The following is a 19,851-nucleotide window of genomic DNA, read 5'->3' as shown; positions in this document are numbered from 1 at the left end:
AACATAGGTTGCTCACTTGAGGCCACAATGCCGTTTAACCCAGTTTACACGCCGACAAATAGCCGGCATTTTCAGAAATCTCCACTTTGACCAGAGTTTTTAAAAATGATCGTTTTCCATGAAAGCTACTCCGTTTGCGTGTAAACAAGAGGCCAAACCACATGAAAAAATATGCGTTTTCCCTAAGTGTAAACGGGGTCTTAGTGTGTTGCTGGGTTTGAAAAACACAGGGAAGAGGAGACAATGACATTTGCTGAGAACTAATCCTGAGTTTCTCAGACACTCCAGACAAGTATGGAATGAAGATGTTGTTTCGATTGTTCCTCTTTTCTTCACCACCTGCAGTGTTGATGTTCTTCCTGGATCATGTGACTGTTATCATAGGAGTTGAGGTTCAAAACTCTCCCTTCTACTTTTTCCATGTGGAGGTTAGCCAGAATGTAAGAAACTGGTCAGTCCATGGCACAGTCATGCTTTTCTCTGTAAAAGCTCACATTGTAATAGAAATAGGTGGTGTTCAGACAGAGGTCCAGCAGTTAAGTACTTGGTTTAAGCACCAAAAGTACCTGGTTAGGGAAAAGATCGTGGTTTGGGTTAAAAACATTACTATTACATACATTGCATAAGTTAAATTTGTTGCATAAGTTAGATTAAGTCAATGTTGGGTTTTGGTTTGGCAATGATCACAAACAGCGGTCTCCCAGCTGAAAGTCATGCTTGTTTCACCCATCCAACCAGCCCACCTCCTTCATACTCCTGGAGTAGGAGTTGCCTGGAGTCAAATGAGCAAAAAGTTGCTACAGTATAATATAAACTACAGTATGTTGTTTTCTCTTTTCCATTTCCTTTTCCAATTAGTGTGACCCCAGTCGAGCTTAGAAGCTAATTAAAAATGCTCTCCCTTGCTCTCCCTCTCTAACCCAACCGGTCGAGGCAAATGGCCGCCCACCCAAAGCTTGCTCATGAGGGAATCTTTGGGTCTCTGCAGATAAAAGAGCTTGGTCTGTACCAGCTCTGTATGGAAAGTGTCCTGAGACAACTTTTGTTGTGATTTGGCGCTATACAAATAAAATTGAATTAAAATTTAATTGAATTGAAAAAAACGAGCCACTTCTTATCCCACCTTACTCTATGTAAAGTAAGTCGGGTCATTTATATGATCCACAAACAAATAAAACAAAGGCATAAATGTCTAGAAGAATACAAAGATTTGCACCAAATTACAAATTCTACTCTATTGACAAAGATATGAACATCTTTATCCAGTAAAAGGCAGAAGAAAAAAAGGAAAAGAGGACACATAAATAGAATTTACAAGAGAGCTCTCCTACTAAATCCCCTATGAGATGTTAAAACAATTTTCTAAAATTAGATTAGAATTATAGATTAATCATTCTGTAGGGTTTGCATTTAAGGCCCGTGTTAGATTTTTTAAAGATCTGTAAACATCAAAGCATTTACCTTGGCTGGCTCATGAAAGCGCTCCACAAATTCTTCATAGTCCAGGAGTTCATTCTCATCAGTCTCAGCACAGGAGAGCAGGAACTCTGTCTCAGACTGGGTGTAATGTTTGTGGCTTTCCATGGCCTTGTGGAAGTCTCTCTTGGAGATGACACCTGTGGGTAAATGTTGATAAATCAGCAGCAGCTCTCTTCTTGCCACTCAGGAAATCATTTTACTTTAAAATGAATCTGATGCTTCCCCAAATGACAAACATGATGACAGGAAATGTGTTTTTAGAGTCTTGCCTTTTCCATCAGGGTCATACTCCTTGAAAGTGTCTGAGGAGGTCAGATCTTTTAGTTTGAGGAACATGTCAAAGAACTTGAGGATCATCTCCACATTGTTGGAGGACTCCACCAACATGTCGACCATCTGCTTCCCAATGGTACCATTCACCACATTACCTGTCAAACAAGACAACACATTTAAAGTATAGGAATTGTCTTGAAGCCACAACACAACAAGACATATTTTAACCATCCACAGGAGGCAAAGCCTTAATCAAATTATTTGCAGTGCTTGACCCTGTTCTCAAAGCTCACTGTGGGATGTTTCAAAAATTCAGCCCCACCAACTATCTTTTGTTATTTCTATTACGACTTCAGTCACTGTTCATTTTGTTGAAAATTACTCATATCCTCAAGTATATGTACATGCATCAATAACACTTCCAGTGAGTAACTGTATATTACCTTTAATACATACATCTATTTCCTTTACTTAATACATCCAAATTATTCACTAAAGCCAGTGGCTATCATAAAAAGGGCAGACACTTAAATTAGCCTACAACCGTTATTCCACAAAAAAGTTGAGACGCTATGTAAAACTTAATAAAAACAGAATGCAATGATTTGCAAATACTTTCAACCAATTAAATTGAATACAGTTAAAAGACAAGATTTTTGATCTTGAAACTGATAAACTTGTATTGAATTTGACATGTTCCAAAAAAGTCGGAACAGGGCCATGTTCATCAGTGTGTTACATCACATTTTCCTTTACAAACACTCAGTAATGGTTTGAGTTTTGAAAGTGAAATTCATTCTTGCTTGATATAAAACTCAACCACACTTTGCAAATATTGGCAGCCTCTAAGATTGATGATTAAACTGTGATTAAACTATTGTCAATAAACAGTGCAAACACCCTGGTCGCAACCTTGTGAACTTGTGTTTCTGTCACTCTTATCATGTCTTTCAGTCAACCATGCCTGCTTGGCCCGATTGGTGGAGTCACGTGGGGAGCACCTGGGAAATGGCAGTATCTTAGACACGCTCTAACCCACGCTTACAGATGAGACTGGATGAGGCTGAAAGCTGCATTGCTAATGTGGAGGATAGCTCCGCCATGCATGGCTAATGAAAACAAATGGTTAACACAATGAGTGGAGCTGCCATGGAACAGAGTTGAAGACCAGGAAAATAGAAGCAGACGGAAAAATATCAGGCTGATTGGACTGAAAGAAAGCAAGGAAGCAGGAAGCACAATGAGTGATTACATCAAGAAGATACTGTGATGGCTTAGGACTAGATGGGGATGAGTTTGAGATCGAGAGAAGCCACAGAAGCAGGGGCCGTGACCCGATGATAACCAGCCACCACGTTTGATACTGGTGAAATTTCTACATTACACAGCACAGCAAGAAAGTTCTTGCAGCAGCAAAGAAGGAGAGGGGATTGAGGTGGGAGGACTGCACTCTTTCTATCTACGAAGATATGACGAAGGAGCGCTCCGACCAGAGGAGACGGTTCTCCCCCATCATGAAAACACTGTGGCAGCATCAGGTGTAGCACACATTAGCACACCCAGCTAACCATGGAAGGGGAAGAGATGGAGCTTCACTGACCCGAAGAGAGCCGAGGATTTTGTTCGAGAGGATATCCAAACTACTAACTGACTGTTTGACATGCAAACTATGGAGAGTAGAACTTTATTTTGAAAATACGACAGGAGTAGGGATCTACAGATGCTGCCACAACCGGACGGTTGGTGAAGTGGGCAAAGGTAGCCGTTCATAGGACTCACACGGACCGAAATCAGACTAAGCCAGAGAGGCTTATTACACTGTCATGTTCGTTTTAAAGGCGGTGGTTTTTGAGTTATTGTTAATTTTGATTGCTGATTTAAAATGTTCTGTTTCAAGATGCAGGTTTAGTTTTTCTTTTCATTGTTATTATGGAAGGAAAATGGCATTGGCGTGTTATATTGAGCTGGTAAAGGGTATAGCATCAGTTAAGGATGCAAGAAGTTAAGTTATACAGTAATAATAATGAGTAGTAAATATGTTAACATAGCATTGTGGAATATTAATGGTTGCAGTACTCCAGTTAAGAGGAGAAAAATGCTTACATATCTGAAATCTAAAAGTATAGATGTGGCATTTATTCAGGAAACACATTTTAGAAATGAAGAGGAAGCTCTAAAAATGAAAAGTGACTGGGTTGGGAAGATTTTCATAATTCAGTATCTAGCAAGATCTGTGGAGTTATCATTCTTGTCAACAGGAAACTTAATTTTTTTCTGTTGAAGCAATTTAAAGATACTGATGGACGTATTATAAGTGTAGAGGCCCTTATTAATGGAGTCAAAGTTGTATTGTGTAATATTTATGCCCCAAACAAAGAGAACCCAACCTTTTTCCACAAGGTCACTGAAATGCTGGGAAATATGGATGGTCAAATCATTTTAGGGGGAGATTTCAATCAGATACTGGACATTCGCCTAGATCACAGTAAAACCGGGATGGGTCTAACCCCTACGGCTAGAACTGCAATACATAATTTACAGGAGCAGTTGGGTTTAATAGATATTTGGAGACTAACTAATCCAAAGGAAAGGGAATATACTTTCTACTTCCATTCCTATAAAACTTACACGGGAATAGATTTTTTTCTGATTTCTCCCTCAGTTGACCTAGTTACAGATTGTAACATAGGAGTTACTGCAATAACAGATCATGCATTGATCGAATTACAACTGGATCTGCAAGTTGATAAAAACAAGGTTGGGAGAGGGAGAAACAACACTAGTTTATTACAAGATGAACATTTTGCTGCAAAACTTGGGGATGATATTAGATCATTTTTGGATTTAAATATAGGAACTACAGAAAGATTAGCTACAGTCTGGGACACACTTAAAGCATTTGTTAGAGGAAAGTTTATATCTTACAGCTCATGGAAAAAAAAAGGAAAGTAAAGAGACAGCACAATTACTGGAAAGGAAAATAATTAAACTGGAGAAAGATTTAGCAGAACGATAATGAGGAAGAGAAATTTAGAAGAATTTGTCAATTAAAATTTGAGCTGCACAGAATTATATAATAAAAAGACACTCATACTCGTACTCATTATTTAGGCTTAAAACTAATTTTTATGAAAATGGTGAAAAGACAGGGAGGCTACTAGCAAGGCAGCTTAAACGGCAGGATGCAGATAACACTATTACAGCAATTAGAGAAAAGGATAAATTAATTACATCATCCAAAGGGATCAATACAGTTTTTAAAAAATTTTATGAAAATTTGTATACATCTATGAATACAACTAGTGATGAAGACTTGAATTCTTTCTTCCAGAAGGTAAAGTTACCACACCTTTCCCAAGAGAAAAAAGATAGGTTGGATGTTCCTATAACAGAAGCTGAAGTAAGAATTACCATCATGTGTATGAAAGCTGGGAGGTCACCTGGTGTAGATGGCTTTCTAGCCGAATACTATAAAAAATATGTAGATATTCTCTGTCCGGTACGTACGGAAGTTCTTCGTGAAGCATTTCAGTATGGCTCACTCCCAGAAAGCTTTAATGAAGCCATTATAACACTAATACCAAAAAAGACAAAGATTTAACTGACCCAGCTAATTATAGACCCATTAGCTTTATTAATGTTGACTGTAAAATACTGTCTAAAACATTAGCACTGAGGCTGGATAAAGTTTTACCAACAATTATACACAAAGATCAGGTGGGATTTATAAAAAAAAAAGATCATCAAACGATAACATGAGAAGACTTTTACATTTAATGTGGATGAATAGAACAAACTCACATCCTGTAACAGCCATATCTCTGGATGCTCAAAAGGCTTTTGATAGAGTTGAATGGGCTTTTTTATTTGCAACTCTATCAAGATTTGGGTTTGGGGATCGTTTTTGTAGGTAAATAGAAGTTCTGTATACAAGTCCCAAGGCTGCAGTATTTACTAATGGGATGATACCTCAGTTCTTTAATATATCCAGATCAACTCGTCAGGGATGTAGTCTCAGTCCACTTTTATTTACAGTATTTCTTGAACCCTTAGCTACTATGATAAGAGAGGAGGTAAAAATTCAGGGAGTTACTGGAGGAGGAAGGGAGCATAAATTATTCCTTTATGCCGATGATATTTTGGTATTGAGTCAAGACCCAGCTAACTCTGTATCAGCGCTGCTGGAGGTTATTGAAACATATTCTAAAGTATCAGGTTACTGCATTAACTGGCACAAATCTGAAGCTCTGCCAGTGTCTCAAACTTGTTCCAAGAACTTATTGTCTGCCTTAAAATTTAAATGCTTTAAGTAGGTATTAAACAAAATTAAAATTAATTTGGATAATTGGAGTAAACTACATTTGACATTATGGGGAAAAGTGAATACCTGGTGGTTGTTCTGCAAATTAATTATTTAGTTGGAATACCTTTATGCATTCAACAAGAACTATTACAAAGATATAGCAAGATGATTATTATAAAATTATAAAATTATTTTCTTTGGGATGGAAGAAGACCTAGAATTCATATAGACAAATCATATCAGCCAAAGAAGGAAGGGGGCCTATCCTTGCCAAACATACAGTATTATAGCACTTCTTTTGAGATGGCAAAGCAAATACAAATACTGATCTGGATTGGATCTTGATTGAACAAGAGCTTACCTTTCTTTTTAAACCTACTGAAATCCTTGCTCAAACAATAAAACAGGAGAAAAATAATATGATGAATCCTATTCTAATACATTCAAAAACAGCGAGGCAAGAAGTACATAAAAACTGTAAGATTTCCCATAATACTCAAACACATGCATCGATATGGCACAATCCAAAAATAAAAATAGGTAAACAGACGGCTCTATGGTTAAGAAAGGGTATTAGAATATTAGATGATTTTTTTGAAGAAGGCAATTTCCTTTCTTATAACAGATTAAGGGAAAAACGTAATTTAGATGGGCAAGGCCATTTTTGGAAATATTTACAGATTAGAGACTGCATTTAAAAAAAAGTTTCCTTTGATCAAGATAAAAATTTAATAGAAAGCTACATACAACTACCACCAATGTTTCACAGAGCATCTAAGTGGTATGAGATATGTCCCTGGGACTATTAGTGACTGTAGAACTCTTAGGAAGATCTGGGAAAAAGGCTTGTGTTGGATGAAAAAGTATTGGGGGGGGATTCTTTCCAACACTGAGAAGTACATTAGAGAAGCTAGAGGCAAATGTATTCAGTACAAAATAATTCACAGATATTATTATACACCAACCAGACTCAATAAAATGGGTCTAATTAAAGATGACCTGCATTGGAAATGTAGAAAAGAACGCGGCACATACATGCATGCACTATGGGAATGTCCCAGGGTCTTTGCCCTGTGGGAAAATGTTCTGAATTATATTGGTAAATGGTTAGGATGTTAACTTCCCATATCATCGAGATTATGTCTTCTTGGAGAGAAAACCATGGTGCCGCTTTTAAATAAATCACAATTTGGAATATTAAAAACAGGCCTAGTGACTTGTCCTCGGGTGATTCTGAGATGTTGGAAGGAACCTCAAACTCCTACATTGAATTCATGCACGCTCCAAATGATGGAAACAGCTGCATGTGAGAAGATGCTGGCGAGAATGAATGGGAGAAATGATATGATCTGTGAGCAGTGGGATGATTTTAGCCAATATATGTCTGGAGGAAACAACCTGACCAGGCAAAGAGACTGATGATGCATTATACTACACTAGTAGTACTTACTACTCAGGACTATGACTCAATAATCACCTCCTCTAAGTTAATATGTGTCAATGTCTGTTATAACCTGCCTGTTTATTGGTTTTATTTTATTATTATTGTTCTGTATTGTTTATTTGTCTTTTTTCTGGATAATATGTTAAAATCCAATAAAATTTCAATTATTTAAAAAAAAAAAAAAAACATGCCTGCTTTAGTATTTACTACAGGTGTTGTCATGAGTGCAAACCTACCCTCCAGCATAGACAGCAGCATGACCACCATATCTTTCTGTAGATCCATCAGTTCCTTCAGTAACTCAATCTGACTGGAGTCCTGAGGTGAAACAAGAAAAAAAAGATAAGTTAAGAATTTTGCCAGCCATCTATATGTTGGTTAATGATTTCAGAAGGATCCATGGCAGAAAGGTTTCTTTCGTTGGTAGTTTTTTGTCTTAAACTAACAATATCTGATGTTAATGTGAAGGAATTGGGGGCCTCAATGAAAACATGGTTGCTATAAATATGAGGAAACATTGTAAAAATCTGCACATTCAAAATTTAAATTTATACACTAAAGGCAAAATATACCTGGAGTTGAATGTATAATAAAGAATATTATGATATATTTTTCCCCTCACTTTAGGTGAGAAAGAAAACAGCAGGTCCAGGTGGAGGAGTCTAGTTCTTCCTCATAAGCGATGGTGAAAGGACTGTGAGATTGGCTGGCTGTTTAAAGGTATTGGCCGCAGCGAGCAGAACCCTCAGTCCATTCTTTGTTCTAGCCTTTTCCTATGGTCAGAATGAAATTTCAGATACAAGTGGCCAAGATAAGGCTTCTTCATAAGGTGGCTAGTCTCACCAGTTGAGGTGGCAAGAATGTGTGTTTGCCGCTTCTCATTGGAGGCATTTGAGTGAATGAGTGGCTTTTTAAAAAGGTGACCAGTCATGAGAAAACCAGCAATAAGTCTCCCAGGGGGCATTTTGAGTTATTTACAGTTATTTAAAGTGTAGTTTCTAAGCTTTCCAACAATGTCTAACACATGGAAATCTGAAAATATTTGAAGAAGATGTGGCCATTTGAATGTAGGCACTCCTCAAACTAGTTTTTTGAGAAATCCAGCCTGAAAGATTCTTATCCAGGTAACACAGTGCTGCATCTCATTTACATAAGTCCAACCCCCTAACCATTGTTCAAACTACTGTGTAATTTGAACAATGGTTATCAAATGGAAATGGAAATTCTTTTGTTACAAAAAGCCCCTGAATAAAAATGAAAAACAAGAAAGGTAATATACTTAAGAGTTAGAAGGAGCAAATGTAGATACTTATTTCTAATATTAAATAAAATAAAATAAATTCTGTCACTCAATTCTGTCACTCTAAATTCTGTGCACTGCAGTGGGATGGATCAGTCTGTTGCTGAATGAGCTGAATGAGTCAAGTCAAATCAAGTCAACTTTATTGTCAATGCTGCTATATGTACAGGACGTTAACCGGCCGGCACTTGATGATCATAAACCACGAGGGGTGAACAGTGTCTACAAATCACCACAGCGTCTTGACACCAAGCATCCCTGATGTAAACACAAACCCCGCCGTCGTGGGTCTAACCTCCTTCAATGAGTGCTCTGTCTGCTCGGTATCATGTTAGCTGCTCCAGCTGGATGGCGGAGTCCGGTATGCTGTTATTGAACCATGTTTCCGTAAAAACGAAAACACAGCACTCTGTCTCGGTCTGCTTGGTTGATCTCAGATTTTATTATAACATTATAATATAACATTTTGGGCACTTTTTCTTTACATTAGATAGCTGACAGTGGAAATGTGACGGGGAATATGGGGACCCCACACCCAGCAATTTAAACTCACCTGAGACAATTTCATCTGCATATGAGCAAAGACATGCAGGAAACCAACCACAGCGTCCCACAGTCGACTATGGGCCAAACTCTGCTGGTTGCCAGTACATGGACCCTACAAGATCATCAATAAAAAAAAAACAGTCAGAGAACAACCAACAATTTCTTTTACTCATCATATCTACACTGAAATATGTATTTGCTACTGTTACAACCCATAGATATTGTAGAATGTCAGTGTCATCGTGCATTTCCCTCTATAGCAGAAATTATTTCTTTCAGATTACTGATTTCTTGTCATACCCAAAAACAGACAATCATGTCCTTTTCTCATCTGCCAAATGAATTATCAGAAGTATGGAATCTCTCTGCATTACTTCATTTTAGTGTGTGAACAAAGCAACAGTTCACTGAAGAAAAAAAGGACGGTTAAGTATAACTATTGACTCATAATGACTACTAAAATTTTCTATTATTTAAGCCTTTTCATTAGTTTTGAGAACACTCTGAGAACAACAGGTGTCAGTTCATCCTGGCAGCAGTGTCTTCTCATACCTGGATGTACTCTGTGAGTGTGTTGAAAACCTGCTTGGCCACATTTATTGCCTTGGAAAAATTCCTTTGGCCCTGCTCATCAATAACATCTTTTCCAGAATAATACCAGTAGAAATCACTGATAGACTCCTGGAGGACAGTGAAGAAGGAGGTCAGGGGGGAGCAGGGGAGGGGTAGTCAGGGGAAGAGAAGAAAAAACAAGAATGAAACAGATTAATTAAGACAGAATAGAATTAAGGAAACCATTTTAAACAGTCAGTTATATTATTGTTACTAGTAGAAGTAGTAGTAGTATCAGCAACAGGATTAGATAGAGGATATTACTACATGGGCCTCTGTATTTTCTTTCTGCCATTGGGACATTACAGCTATACAGACAGAACACAAACAGTTCAACTATTTTCTATACCATGTCTTTTGGCAATAAAATTGACACCACAAACTAAAAAAGAATTTCCTTTATGACACTAAAAGATAAAAGTGTTTGTTGTGTTGCTAAAGTTCACACTGAATTGAAAATGTCCCTTAAAATTTCACTTAACTGAATGGAAGTTACATATTTTTAAGTCAAGACTGTATGAGGACTGTATGACCCTGTGAAGTTTTTTCAAATTTTAGTTAAAACAGGAAAATAAGTCCCTTATGAACCAGCAGAAGTGGCCTGAAGGAGCTAACCTGTACTCTGAGGAGGTAGTCAACAGTCGAGATGATGATGTTGACGGTTGTATTGTTTCCTGTTTGTGTCCTCAAATAGTTCTGGAAGTCTGAAAAGAATACCACAAAATATTGCAATATATTGTAAAATGTGTTCAAATGAATAAATACAATAGTGGTAACATTTTAGTAAAACATTCCGACATGTTTGCGATGCCTTGGATCAGAATGAACTCGATACAGAGGAAATATTGTAATCTTTAGAAGGGGTCATAAGTGACGTCTGCATTAATCAGTGGGTTGATTAAGAGATGTAAAAATGTGGCCTTTCAGGTGACATTGACATATTGGTTGAAGAAAACACAAATCTAACAATTTTTTTCAGTCTGCAATGACACATTCGTTGTGAGCAAATAGCATTAAAATAATGATGTAAGCTCAACAATTTCAGTAACTGGGGGGCTTCGTTTGGTAGCCAGTAAAAGGTTCTGGCATTCTCTTCAAACAAAGCAGTAAATGTGGTAGAACCGCATAATAAAAGACAAATACAACATGACCTAAAAACAGTCTTAGTAGGTCATTTGTTATTTTAATCAAAATGTAGACGCTCAGCAGTTCAAATCAGTACAGTAAGTACCAGAGAAATTGCTCACACACCTGAGTTGTGTCCTTCACAGAGCAGCTGCAGGAAGCGGAAAAGGTCACAGGTGAACTCATCATCCTGCATGACCTTCTCACCTGGCCAGAGAGAAGAAACACACACCCACACACATACATGCACACACACACACACAAACACACACATACACAGACAGACGCACATGCAGACACACATATGCACAAGCACATACATGGGTATGCACAAACATACACACAAGAACACGGGCATGTGCAAACATACACATGAATGCACACACACATTCATATATACAGACACACATACACATAAAGAAAGTCAGAGAACAGAGGAGACAAAAGCAGACAACATATAGGAAAGGGATGTACAGACAAGATGGAGAGTGAAGAAGTGTTAAAAAGAGATGGTGCTAGTGTGAGGAAATCCCCTGTGTTTTCTTTCAGTCAGTGAAAGGTGTATAGTCATAATACACCATTCTTACCTAACACAAACACACCAACACACACACATTCTTGGATGAGCAGTGGGCAGCCACAGCACTTGGTGGTAGACTGAAGTGGATTGGTTTTTAAACTGCAGCATTTTACAGTCAGGACTGGATTTAAACTCTGGTCATGTTTTCTCTAGATTTGCTTCATTTGAAGTAACAAGTGTTGGTTGCTGCTTGCCATTGTAGATTCTGCATAGATTACAAATACACGGAGGACAGCTTCTCTGACTGCGCTAAAATGCTGCTTTGAACCACAGAATGCAAAAAGAAAAGAGGGTCAGAGAAAGGAAGATGAGACACTGCACAATAACTTCTACAATAACATCAACAGAATACATCAATATAATATGACAACAAACTGAACTGGGCTGAGGGAGGAAATTCTGTAGGTCTGAAACAAGACTGAAAGTGCAGTTTTCTTTTTCAGTGCAAGTAATTTAGTGTCAGTACAACATTTCCTGACTGTATGTGTAGATCAGTCCGACCAGGATATCAGAGGTTTAGTTTGACTTATGCCACAATGGAAATCAAAAATGGATCTGACTAACAGAAAATATCAGCACCAAATTGTTATAATAAACTCTGTTACTTTGTAGTAACAGTTTAAAACTGATCAATAATCAATATATAATAACTGCTCAAAAGCCTAAAAATAATACAAGCATTTAAAGCAGTGGCACTTAAAGTGGTGCAGCAATTAGTACCACTAACTCAATGCACAAACATTCTGGGGTCAATCCAGCACCAGTCCAGGGTGTACCTTCCTTCTCACGCAATGAGTGCTGGCTTCCAGCCACCCTATGAGGCAGAGATAATGGCTGCATGGTTCATAATGCATCCATCCTTCTACTTTCCATTACCTACTTCGAGGTCACAGACTTTGAGGGGTGCAGAAGGAGTGCATGCCACAGGATTTCCTCCTGGTGAAACCACTTCTTATAGAATCAGGAAATCCCACGTTCAGAGAGTCTTGCTGACTCCTGGTCACTTCTCTGGGAGAAATGCTCCCACTTTAAAACTTTGACTGAAGTGACACTTTAAATTCTACCCTCCAGTGAAGCAGCAGGTTGATTTTGAAAACAAATTCCTATTAAACAGACTATGTCTCATTATCATTAAAAAATGAAAGCTGAAATGACGGGAAAACTACAGGTTTGCTTTGTGGGAGGACTTTTGAAAGCAATGATGCAGACACCCACTTCCTGATTGGGTCTTGTCAGTCAAAAAGTGCCCTTCCGTGATCCGTCATGTGATCCTTTTAGGAAGAAATTAAGAGGTATCAACTTTTATATATGTATGAGCAGCACCTACCAGCAGTTTATTCAACATGGGTACTGAATTACAGATATTGCTGACCTTCTTGTCTTTGCTAGCAGCTGTTGTGCAGTTAAGTTCTGCATTTTATTATGCTTCTAATGCTACATGCACAGGAGGCACATGCATGCTCAATGTACATGAATGGTCATATGATAAGCGTTTTCAGTCTGGATGGAGATTATTTCTGATCAAAGGCTAAAACGCTCACCTGGACGGCCTGCTGATGTTCGTTTTAAAATGTCATTTTAAGATTAACTGAATGGTTACTGAGCAGTCCTGTTATTATCAGTAGCTCCTGGTTTTGAATTAGATTTTTATATTGAACTTAAGCATTGGGTAATTGCAAGAATTCTTAAAATTTCAACCAGAAATTTTGTAAAGCTGGGACAAAATTGCTAGCTCACATAAACAATGTGAGGATTCATTGAATTTGTGTGATTCATGTGATGACAAGTCTTACATTCCTGGATGGACTGATATATGGACTGAGTAAATCTTAAGTCTGAAAAGACTTTATCAACCTCAACCCCTGTTCTACAGTTATTGATGCTATGGCAATAAAACTCACTATTGAATATTTTCGTAAATATGATAAGTTGTCTTAAATCTTAGATGTCACAATGACAGCATATGATCTTTAGAATTGTCTTTAATAATAGTGAGTAATCTGAACCTACTTCTTACCAAAGTAGATATCTCATGTTTCTTTTCAATGAAAATTTGTTTCTAGAATTTCAAAAGTCAGCTACAAATATTATTTGGGATTGGCACTTTCAGGCTTATTCCCAACACAGTGATAAACCAGATGAGGGGAATACATTTTTCACAGTTGGAAAAAATGATGAGAGCATATTAACGCTTCAGTCTTAATATCTCAACAAGTAAATATCATTTCTATAGATTAGGATTATGAAAATAATTAACTAAGGATGTGGTGTACAGTAAAGGCACATAAAATTTCCTCTAGTTCATCAAAACCTCTAAGTAACACTATTCACAATATAGTGCATGACTACAACTACAACCAAATCATGAGTTTAAAATACAATACTGGGGTGAAATTAAGTCAAAAAATGAAATCATAAAAAATGGACAGGTAATTCAAATTAAGTTTGTCACATAAGCAAAACAGTCATGAAGGACAAGTACACTGACTACAGAACACAGCTCAGCCAGTAAACAGAGAGAAGAAGGGAGGAAGGAAGGAAAAAGGATCAGAGTTCACCCCCCTCCACTCAAATCAGCCACTGCAAGGGCCAAAATGCAAAGAGGTGGCATAGACCCAACAGAATGGATGGAAATGTGAGAGATGAGTACAAAGTAAGGCTGCAACTACTGGATACTTCTGTTCTCATTTTATTTATCTATTTATTTTTGCTGCATACGAATCTAAACATTGAATATTTAAAAAATCTTAAATCTAGAATACTGTCCTTAAAAAAAAAAGCAATTAAAAACACAGAATGTCATAATCTTTTTAACACTGTCCTCTGCCCTAATGTAAGATCAGTCATACTATAACAGTTGACTAAAAAACATTTATTATTTTGTCCACCCCATTTATATCAATGACAGTAGACTATAACATCTCTGACACACAGTCCAACAGTTCATCTAATAAACAGGCAACTGGTGAAAAAAAGGTGTATTCATCCTTGTGTATATTGGTTAATTTCATCTAAATTAATCCTGCAGACAAGAGAGGACATTGATATCTCAAAATGTTAAAGCTGGCCACATTTCAGCTATCTTTTGTTCTCCACCAACTCCTGAGAATAAACATCTACTTCTTAAGCTTCTAAATGCTTAAAATCACTATGTTCAGCAGCAGGTTTCTAGCTGTAGCTGTCTGCTGTCCTCTGCTAAGCAGATGAGCAGTGCTGTGGTTTTATCGGAGCTGGCTGCTGCTGCTGGAAACAGTGTTGATGAGAACGCTGAGACCCAAACGGTTAAGCTGCAGAGCATAAAACCGAAACAAAGAGCCGAAAGACGCCAAAATGCTCATAGATCTGACAGGAACTGCAGAGTTTGGGATAATTCTTTGTGCATTTGTCACTATGAATGACCCTTTTCACCTTAAACATACATTAGAACAATATCATATATGTAAGTGCAGCTAATTGAGGGTTTAATCTACAATTTTTTGTTTGATGTATTGATGTATTCATTGCAGCCCTAAAAGAGTGAGTTAGAGAAAGACAGAGATAGTGGCTGAGAACACAGACGAGATTGTACACTTCACAACAGATAACAACCAGCACATTAACCATCTCCATTACTGAGACAAAACAGCCAGCTGACTTTAAGTTGACTACATAACCGAAGAGGGTGGGGGTGGAGGATGATGGTGGGGGTAGCTAAATAGTCATATTAGTGAGATTTAGAATGTGCCAGATACTGTACAAATCCTGAGAGGGAGGCAGATATGGGTTCTGTTTTACATGGCAGGTTGTGACTACAGCTACACTTCTATTACTTCTGCCCGCGCATGTCTGGATTTTTAAAGCTTAACGTCAGTATGGTATATTCCAAAAGAAGTTGTCAGAATAATCATCGTCAGTTTGCTTATTGTGGAAGAGAATGACATGAGACAATTTCCATCAAAATTCAGAAGTGGACAAAGTCTTTAAACATTAAGAAACAACCAACTACAAAACCAACCAGAGAGCGAGTTATAATTGGCCTAACGGAAAAGAAATAAATATAATATTAGAATGGTGAGGGTAAAGCAGAAAAGTAGCTACAAGCACAGAGCAGGTAAGGACGAGGTTTGAAGGTCAACACTCAGGACCTGGACAGACCTGACACAACAACTAACCAACCGTAGTGAGAGAGAGGGAGAGAGAGAGACAGAGAGAGACAGAGAGAGAGAGAGAGAGAGAGAGAGAGAGAGAGAGAGAGAGAGAGAGACCAACCAACACACAAGAAAATGGCAGGAGGCATAATTACCACGCTCATGAGTGATGACTGAGGAAGGGAAGAAAGTGCAGTAAAACAAAATGAGAAAAGGAAAACAGGGGGAAGAAAGAAAGAGAGAAAGAAAGTAAGAAACAAAGAAAGAAACAAAGAAAAAGATTACATATAGGGAAAAGAGCTTTAAAAATTCCGAATTCAGCTGTTTGGTCAACATGGAAAAAAATAATGTGTTGACAGCAAACCTGTACAGCTTATTAAAACTCAGTAAGTGTTGTCTAAAGGAAATTAAAAAATTCAAATAAAATTATAGATATACACCAATGAACCTATTTTATGCTAGAATAGGTGCAGTAATGATTAATACAAATTCAGTAATTTAGTAATTACTGGTTTGGGAAGTGAGTCTTCTTGATTCTGCACATCTACTGCACAATAGAATTCATTTCTGTAAAAAATACCATCCAGTTGGATAAACACCTAATTATGAGCATCATATGTATTTACTTGATATTTAAACAATCGTAATCTACTTGTCATGAATACCAAGAAACAAAGTAGTAATATTAATGCAGGATTGACTGGTACAGAAATGCAATTATGTAGTGACAGTAATTGTGCCAAATTATACATAATTTGGCACAATTACTAATTTCAGTAATAATAATTACTAATTTCACACACATGTGTGTGAAATTAGCTACTAGCAGTTCCTCTTTGAAATTGCTGTTGTTTGCTTCCATGGACAGCAATCACTGGATGACTTTAATACTGAGGAAAACTTAAAAACCTGATGATTCTCAGTCAAGTTCTGGAGTTAAGGAACATCTTTTTCTCTTTGATTTCAAAATGCATGGCTGTTTATTAGGATGGACATCAGAGGATTGAGGTGGAGTGAGGTGAAATGAAAGTCATATATAACAGAATAATTACAGGTGTTTAACTTTGTATTGAACCAGAAACTACTTAAAACAAACTTGTACTTAGTAATTGCTGCACCTATTGTAACATGCTAATAATGTATGCACCAATAATTTGCTATTATTACACAGTAGTTAGTTATTACTGTATTTTTAAATCTAGAACTATAAAATAGCAAAAACAAAGAAGAATGCTACACTGTTGTCTACATGAAAGTAATTGATTTGAATTTTGAAGAGTAACAGTATGCAATCTAAAGGATGATTGAACATTTGTAACAAATGTACAGTATACACACAGAAAATGTAACAGGCAAATCATAAGCACATACATTACAGTTGTACACCAGGAAATCATCCTTGATGACACACGTGAACAACAGGTAATACTTCATTACCACTTGATAAAATTCAACGAAATGCTCAACCAAAGTGATGACAGCATAAAAGGGACAAAGCAAGATAAAGAATGATGGTTTGACAAGGATAAAAAGAATTTTCATGTATTAAAAATAAAAAACAAGATGCAACACTAAAGAGAATTTCTTCTAGTAACTACTTCAATGATCCCTTTCTACAGTATTATGACTGCTGGAGACAAGTACAGGACATGCTAATGTAAATGTCTGAAATCTTTTCATGGGAAACTTTGAGATTTTGAATTGAAGAAGGAAAAAGTCTTTCCTTCAGCGAACTTAAAATCTGCGCGTTAGTTTTCCACTATGAAACCAATGCTTTCAGCAAGCAGGGCCTTCTGGATTTTCGATAGGTAGATTGATTTAAGTGACATTTAAGAATGTTACCTGCACCTGGTGAAGAAAAGCATTTTAACATCAAAATAATCCAGTAAAAAAATATTCATTGATGCTTTCTTCCTACTGCTGTGACCATTCAACAATATAAATCAATGAGCCGTGAACACAGTGAAGCTTACCTGATCCCTCCTCTGTCACCATTCCCAGCCCCTCTGCTTTGTTCTGCCTCTCAAATGCATTTAGATCCAGAACACTGAAATAAAGACAAAGGTATCATGAATCTTTGTTATTTTGTGCTCCCTTCACTGACCTCCCTCCCTCCCACCTGCAACCTTGACCTGTCGCTGAGCACTGTTCTGCTGCACCTTTCATTTTAACAAACAAGACCACCCCATCCACCTCACTGAGATCATGTAGAGTCAGCCTATTCAGTGCAAAATAAATAAAGGTGTTAGTGTATGTGTACTACTAAAACCTCATGATCATACCAGGACTGATGTATCTGTAGGGACTTGACATCGGTTTTGCAAAACGTTCTACCAGCTTGATGACACATAACATCGCGGAGTCATGGATGGTCAAAGATATGAGATACACTAGGCAGTGTTCGACATTCATTACTTTAAGGAATTCTGATGTTGCAAAGCAGAGGTTTTCAAAGTCTCACAATGTGGCCGAACGTGAGCCCTGCCATTGTAAGCCATTACAAAAGTATGCCAAATTAGCTTGAGTATTAGCAGCTCCTGCTTGCAATCTGCAAAAACAGACAGCTATCACTGACTTACTTTGATACTGAAAAAAGCTTAAAAGCATCATGGTGCAGGGGTTGGTTATAAGGATGACCTTTTTTTTCTGTGATATGATGATATGATGGTCATGGATAATGATATCCTCTGATATAAGTCCCACTGAAACTAACAATATGTCTCCTGTCTGTGTGCTCACTTAAGGCTATGAGAATAAGAGGAATCTGGTCTCGGTGTTTTAAATTAAGTTAACTGCCTCCATGAGCTGTGTGTCACAGACACTACTACAATTACGTGTGGGTGAGCGGTCGAACCAGTGGGCCAAACTACAGTTACTTCCTGTTTTGTTTGGAACATAGGTATGCACCTGTCTTTTTCACCTGTGCATCTGTACGCACCCCCTTCAATTCTCCTGCGCCCTCTTTGTTGCCTGTCAGAGCCCATTAACCAACCCAGCTGTGGTGTGAAGACATTGTAGGTGTGTTTGTTTTTTGAGATTGGAGAGTTACCTGCATGACTGCATCAGACCAGCCAGACTCTGAAAAAAGCCCACATCCTTCTTGTCTTTCAGATAATCCAGCATTTTCTGTCAGAGAAAGACCACAAAGGAATGAACTCTCTGACAGGGTCTCAACAAACACAAGGCTCTTCACAGGAACTCTGGACTTGGACTGCATATTTTGTACACATGTGTCCATTCAGTCAAATACTGCAGCCCTGCCTAAACACCTAGCATTACAAAGCTCATAATATTCAATTTTTGTTGACACTGTCAGAAATGCGTATATGAATGAGTGAATACTTTAGGTATCATAAAATGTACAGTAGTACCTAAAGTGGTTACTGAGTGTATAGCCTTTCAAATACAATGTAAACAGTCACATCATGATATCATGATAAAACTGGTCATGTACATGACAGAAAGATCAGTGACTGAACACTGAAATACCTGCTGTACAGTAGAGTTTCCTCCATTGAGAATAGCTATGCCTAGCTTCAGAGTGGAGGCCACCATGGGACCCATCTCACCTGGGGAAAAGGAAGTGTACATGAGTCTTCTGTCTACCATGGTCATTTCAAGTCTCTGTCACAGTCAACACAGAATTGATGCACCTCTACATTTCAATAATTTAGCCCCACTCTCAGGTAGAGAAAACTAATAAATATAGCAATCAATTATATTCTGGACTAAAACTACATAAAAGTTCAAATGTCAGAGGCCAAGTCCTGACGTGATGTTTATAATGAAGGTTTGAACAGCCCGTGCTTTAAATGGACGCTGACTGTGTAAAATTGATCTGAAAAAGCATCATTCACTTGAAGTAATGAGTTGAAAGGTTACAATTGTGTGACTTTCTGAAAGACTTTCCGATATGGAGTGCTGCAAAGTAGAGTAAGCACCTTCTAACTGGTTTTGAAAAACGTTTGCTGTCTTCAGTTGTCATCTACTGTACAAGCATAAACCTGAGCACTGTAAGTGACTAGACAGCACATTCAATCAGCTAGCAGTGTTATAGTATAG

The 19,851-nt window shown here is 37.6% G+C and overlaps 2 protein-coding genes across 2 annotated transcripts in view; one reads left to right on the top strand and one right to left on the bottom strand.

Moving 5' to 3' along the window:
• ryr2a (ryanodine receptor 2a (cardiac)) overlaps positions 1-19,851 on the bottom strand; it is a 198,882-nt gene that overhangs the window by 20,335 nt on the left and 158,696 nt on the right. Inside the window, exons 87-97 of the mRNA XM_070990859.1 lie at positions 19,279-19,358; positions 18,839-18,915; positions 17,763-17,836; positions 15,945-15,962; positions 11,209-11,289; positions 10,573-10,661; positions 9,898-10,026; positions 9,353-9,457; positions 7,736-7,817; positions 1,749-1,907; positions 1,462-1,616 (exon numbers count right to left, since the gene is read on the bottom strand). Of these exons, the coding sequence (XP_070846960.1) occupies positions 1,462-1,616; positions 1,749-1,907; positions 7,736-7,817; positions 9,353-9,457; positions 9,898-10,026; positions 10,573-10,661; positions 11,209-11,289; positions 15,945-15,962; positions 17,763-17,836; positions 18,839-18,915; positions 19,279-19,358 (1,049 nt within the window). The remainder of the gene's footprint in view (positions 1-1,461; positions 1,617-1,748; positions 1,908-7,735; positions 7,818-9,352; positions 9,458-9,897; positions 10,027-10,572; positions 10,662-11,208; positions 11,290-15,944; positions 15,963-17,762; positions 17,837-18,838; positions 18,916-19,278; positions 19,359-19,851) is intronic.
• adgra1a (adhesion G protein-coupled receptor A1a) overlaps positions 1-19,851 on the top strand; it is a 339,338-nt gene that overhangs the window by 164,626 nt on the left and 154,861 nt on the right. The gene's annotated exons all lie outside the window — the stretch shown is intronic.

This window comes from Chaetodon trifascialis, chromosome 21 (genome assembly GCF_039877785.1).
Source record: "Chaetodon trifascialis isolate fChaTrf1 chromosome 21, fChaTrf1.hap1, whole genome shotgun sequence".
NCBI classification, from domain to species: Eukaryota; Metazoa; Chordata; class Actinopteri; order Chaetodontiformes; family Chaetodontidae; genus Chaetodon; species Chaetodon trifascialis.
Note: the sequence above shows the minus strand (reverse complement) of the source record. Positions and strands in the feature narration are given on the sequence as shown.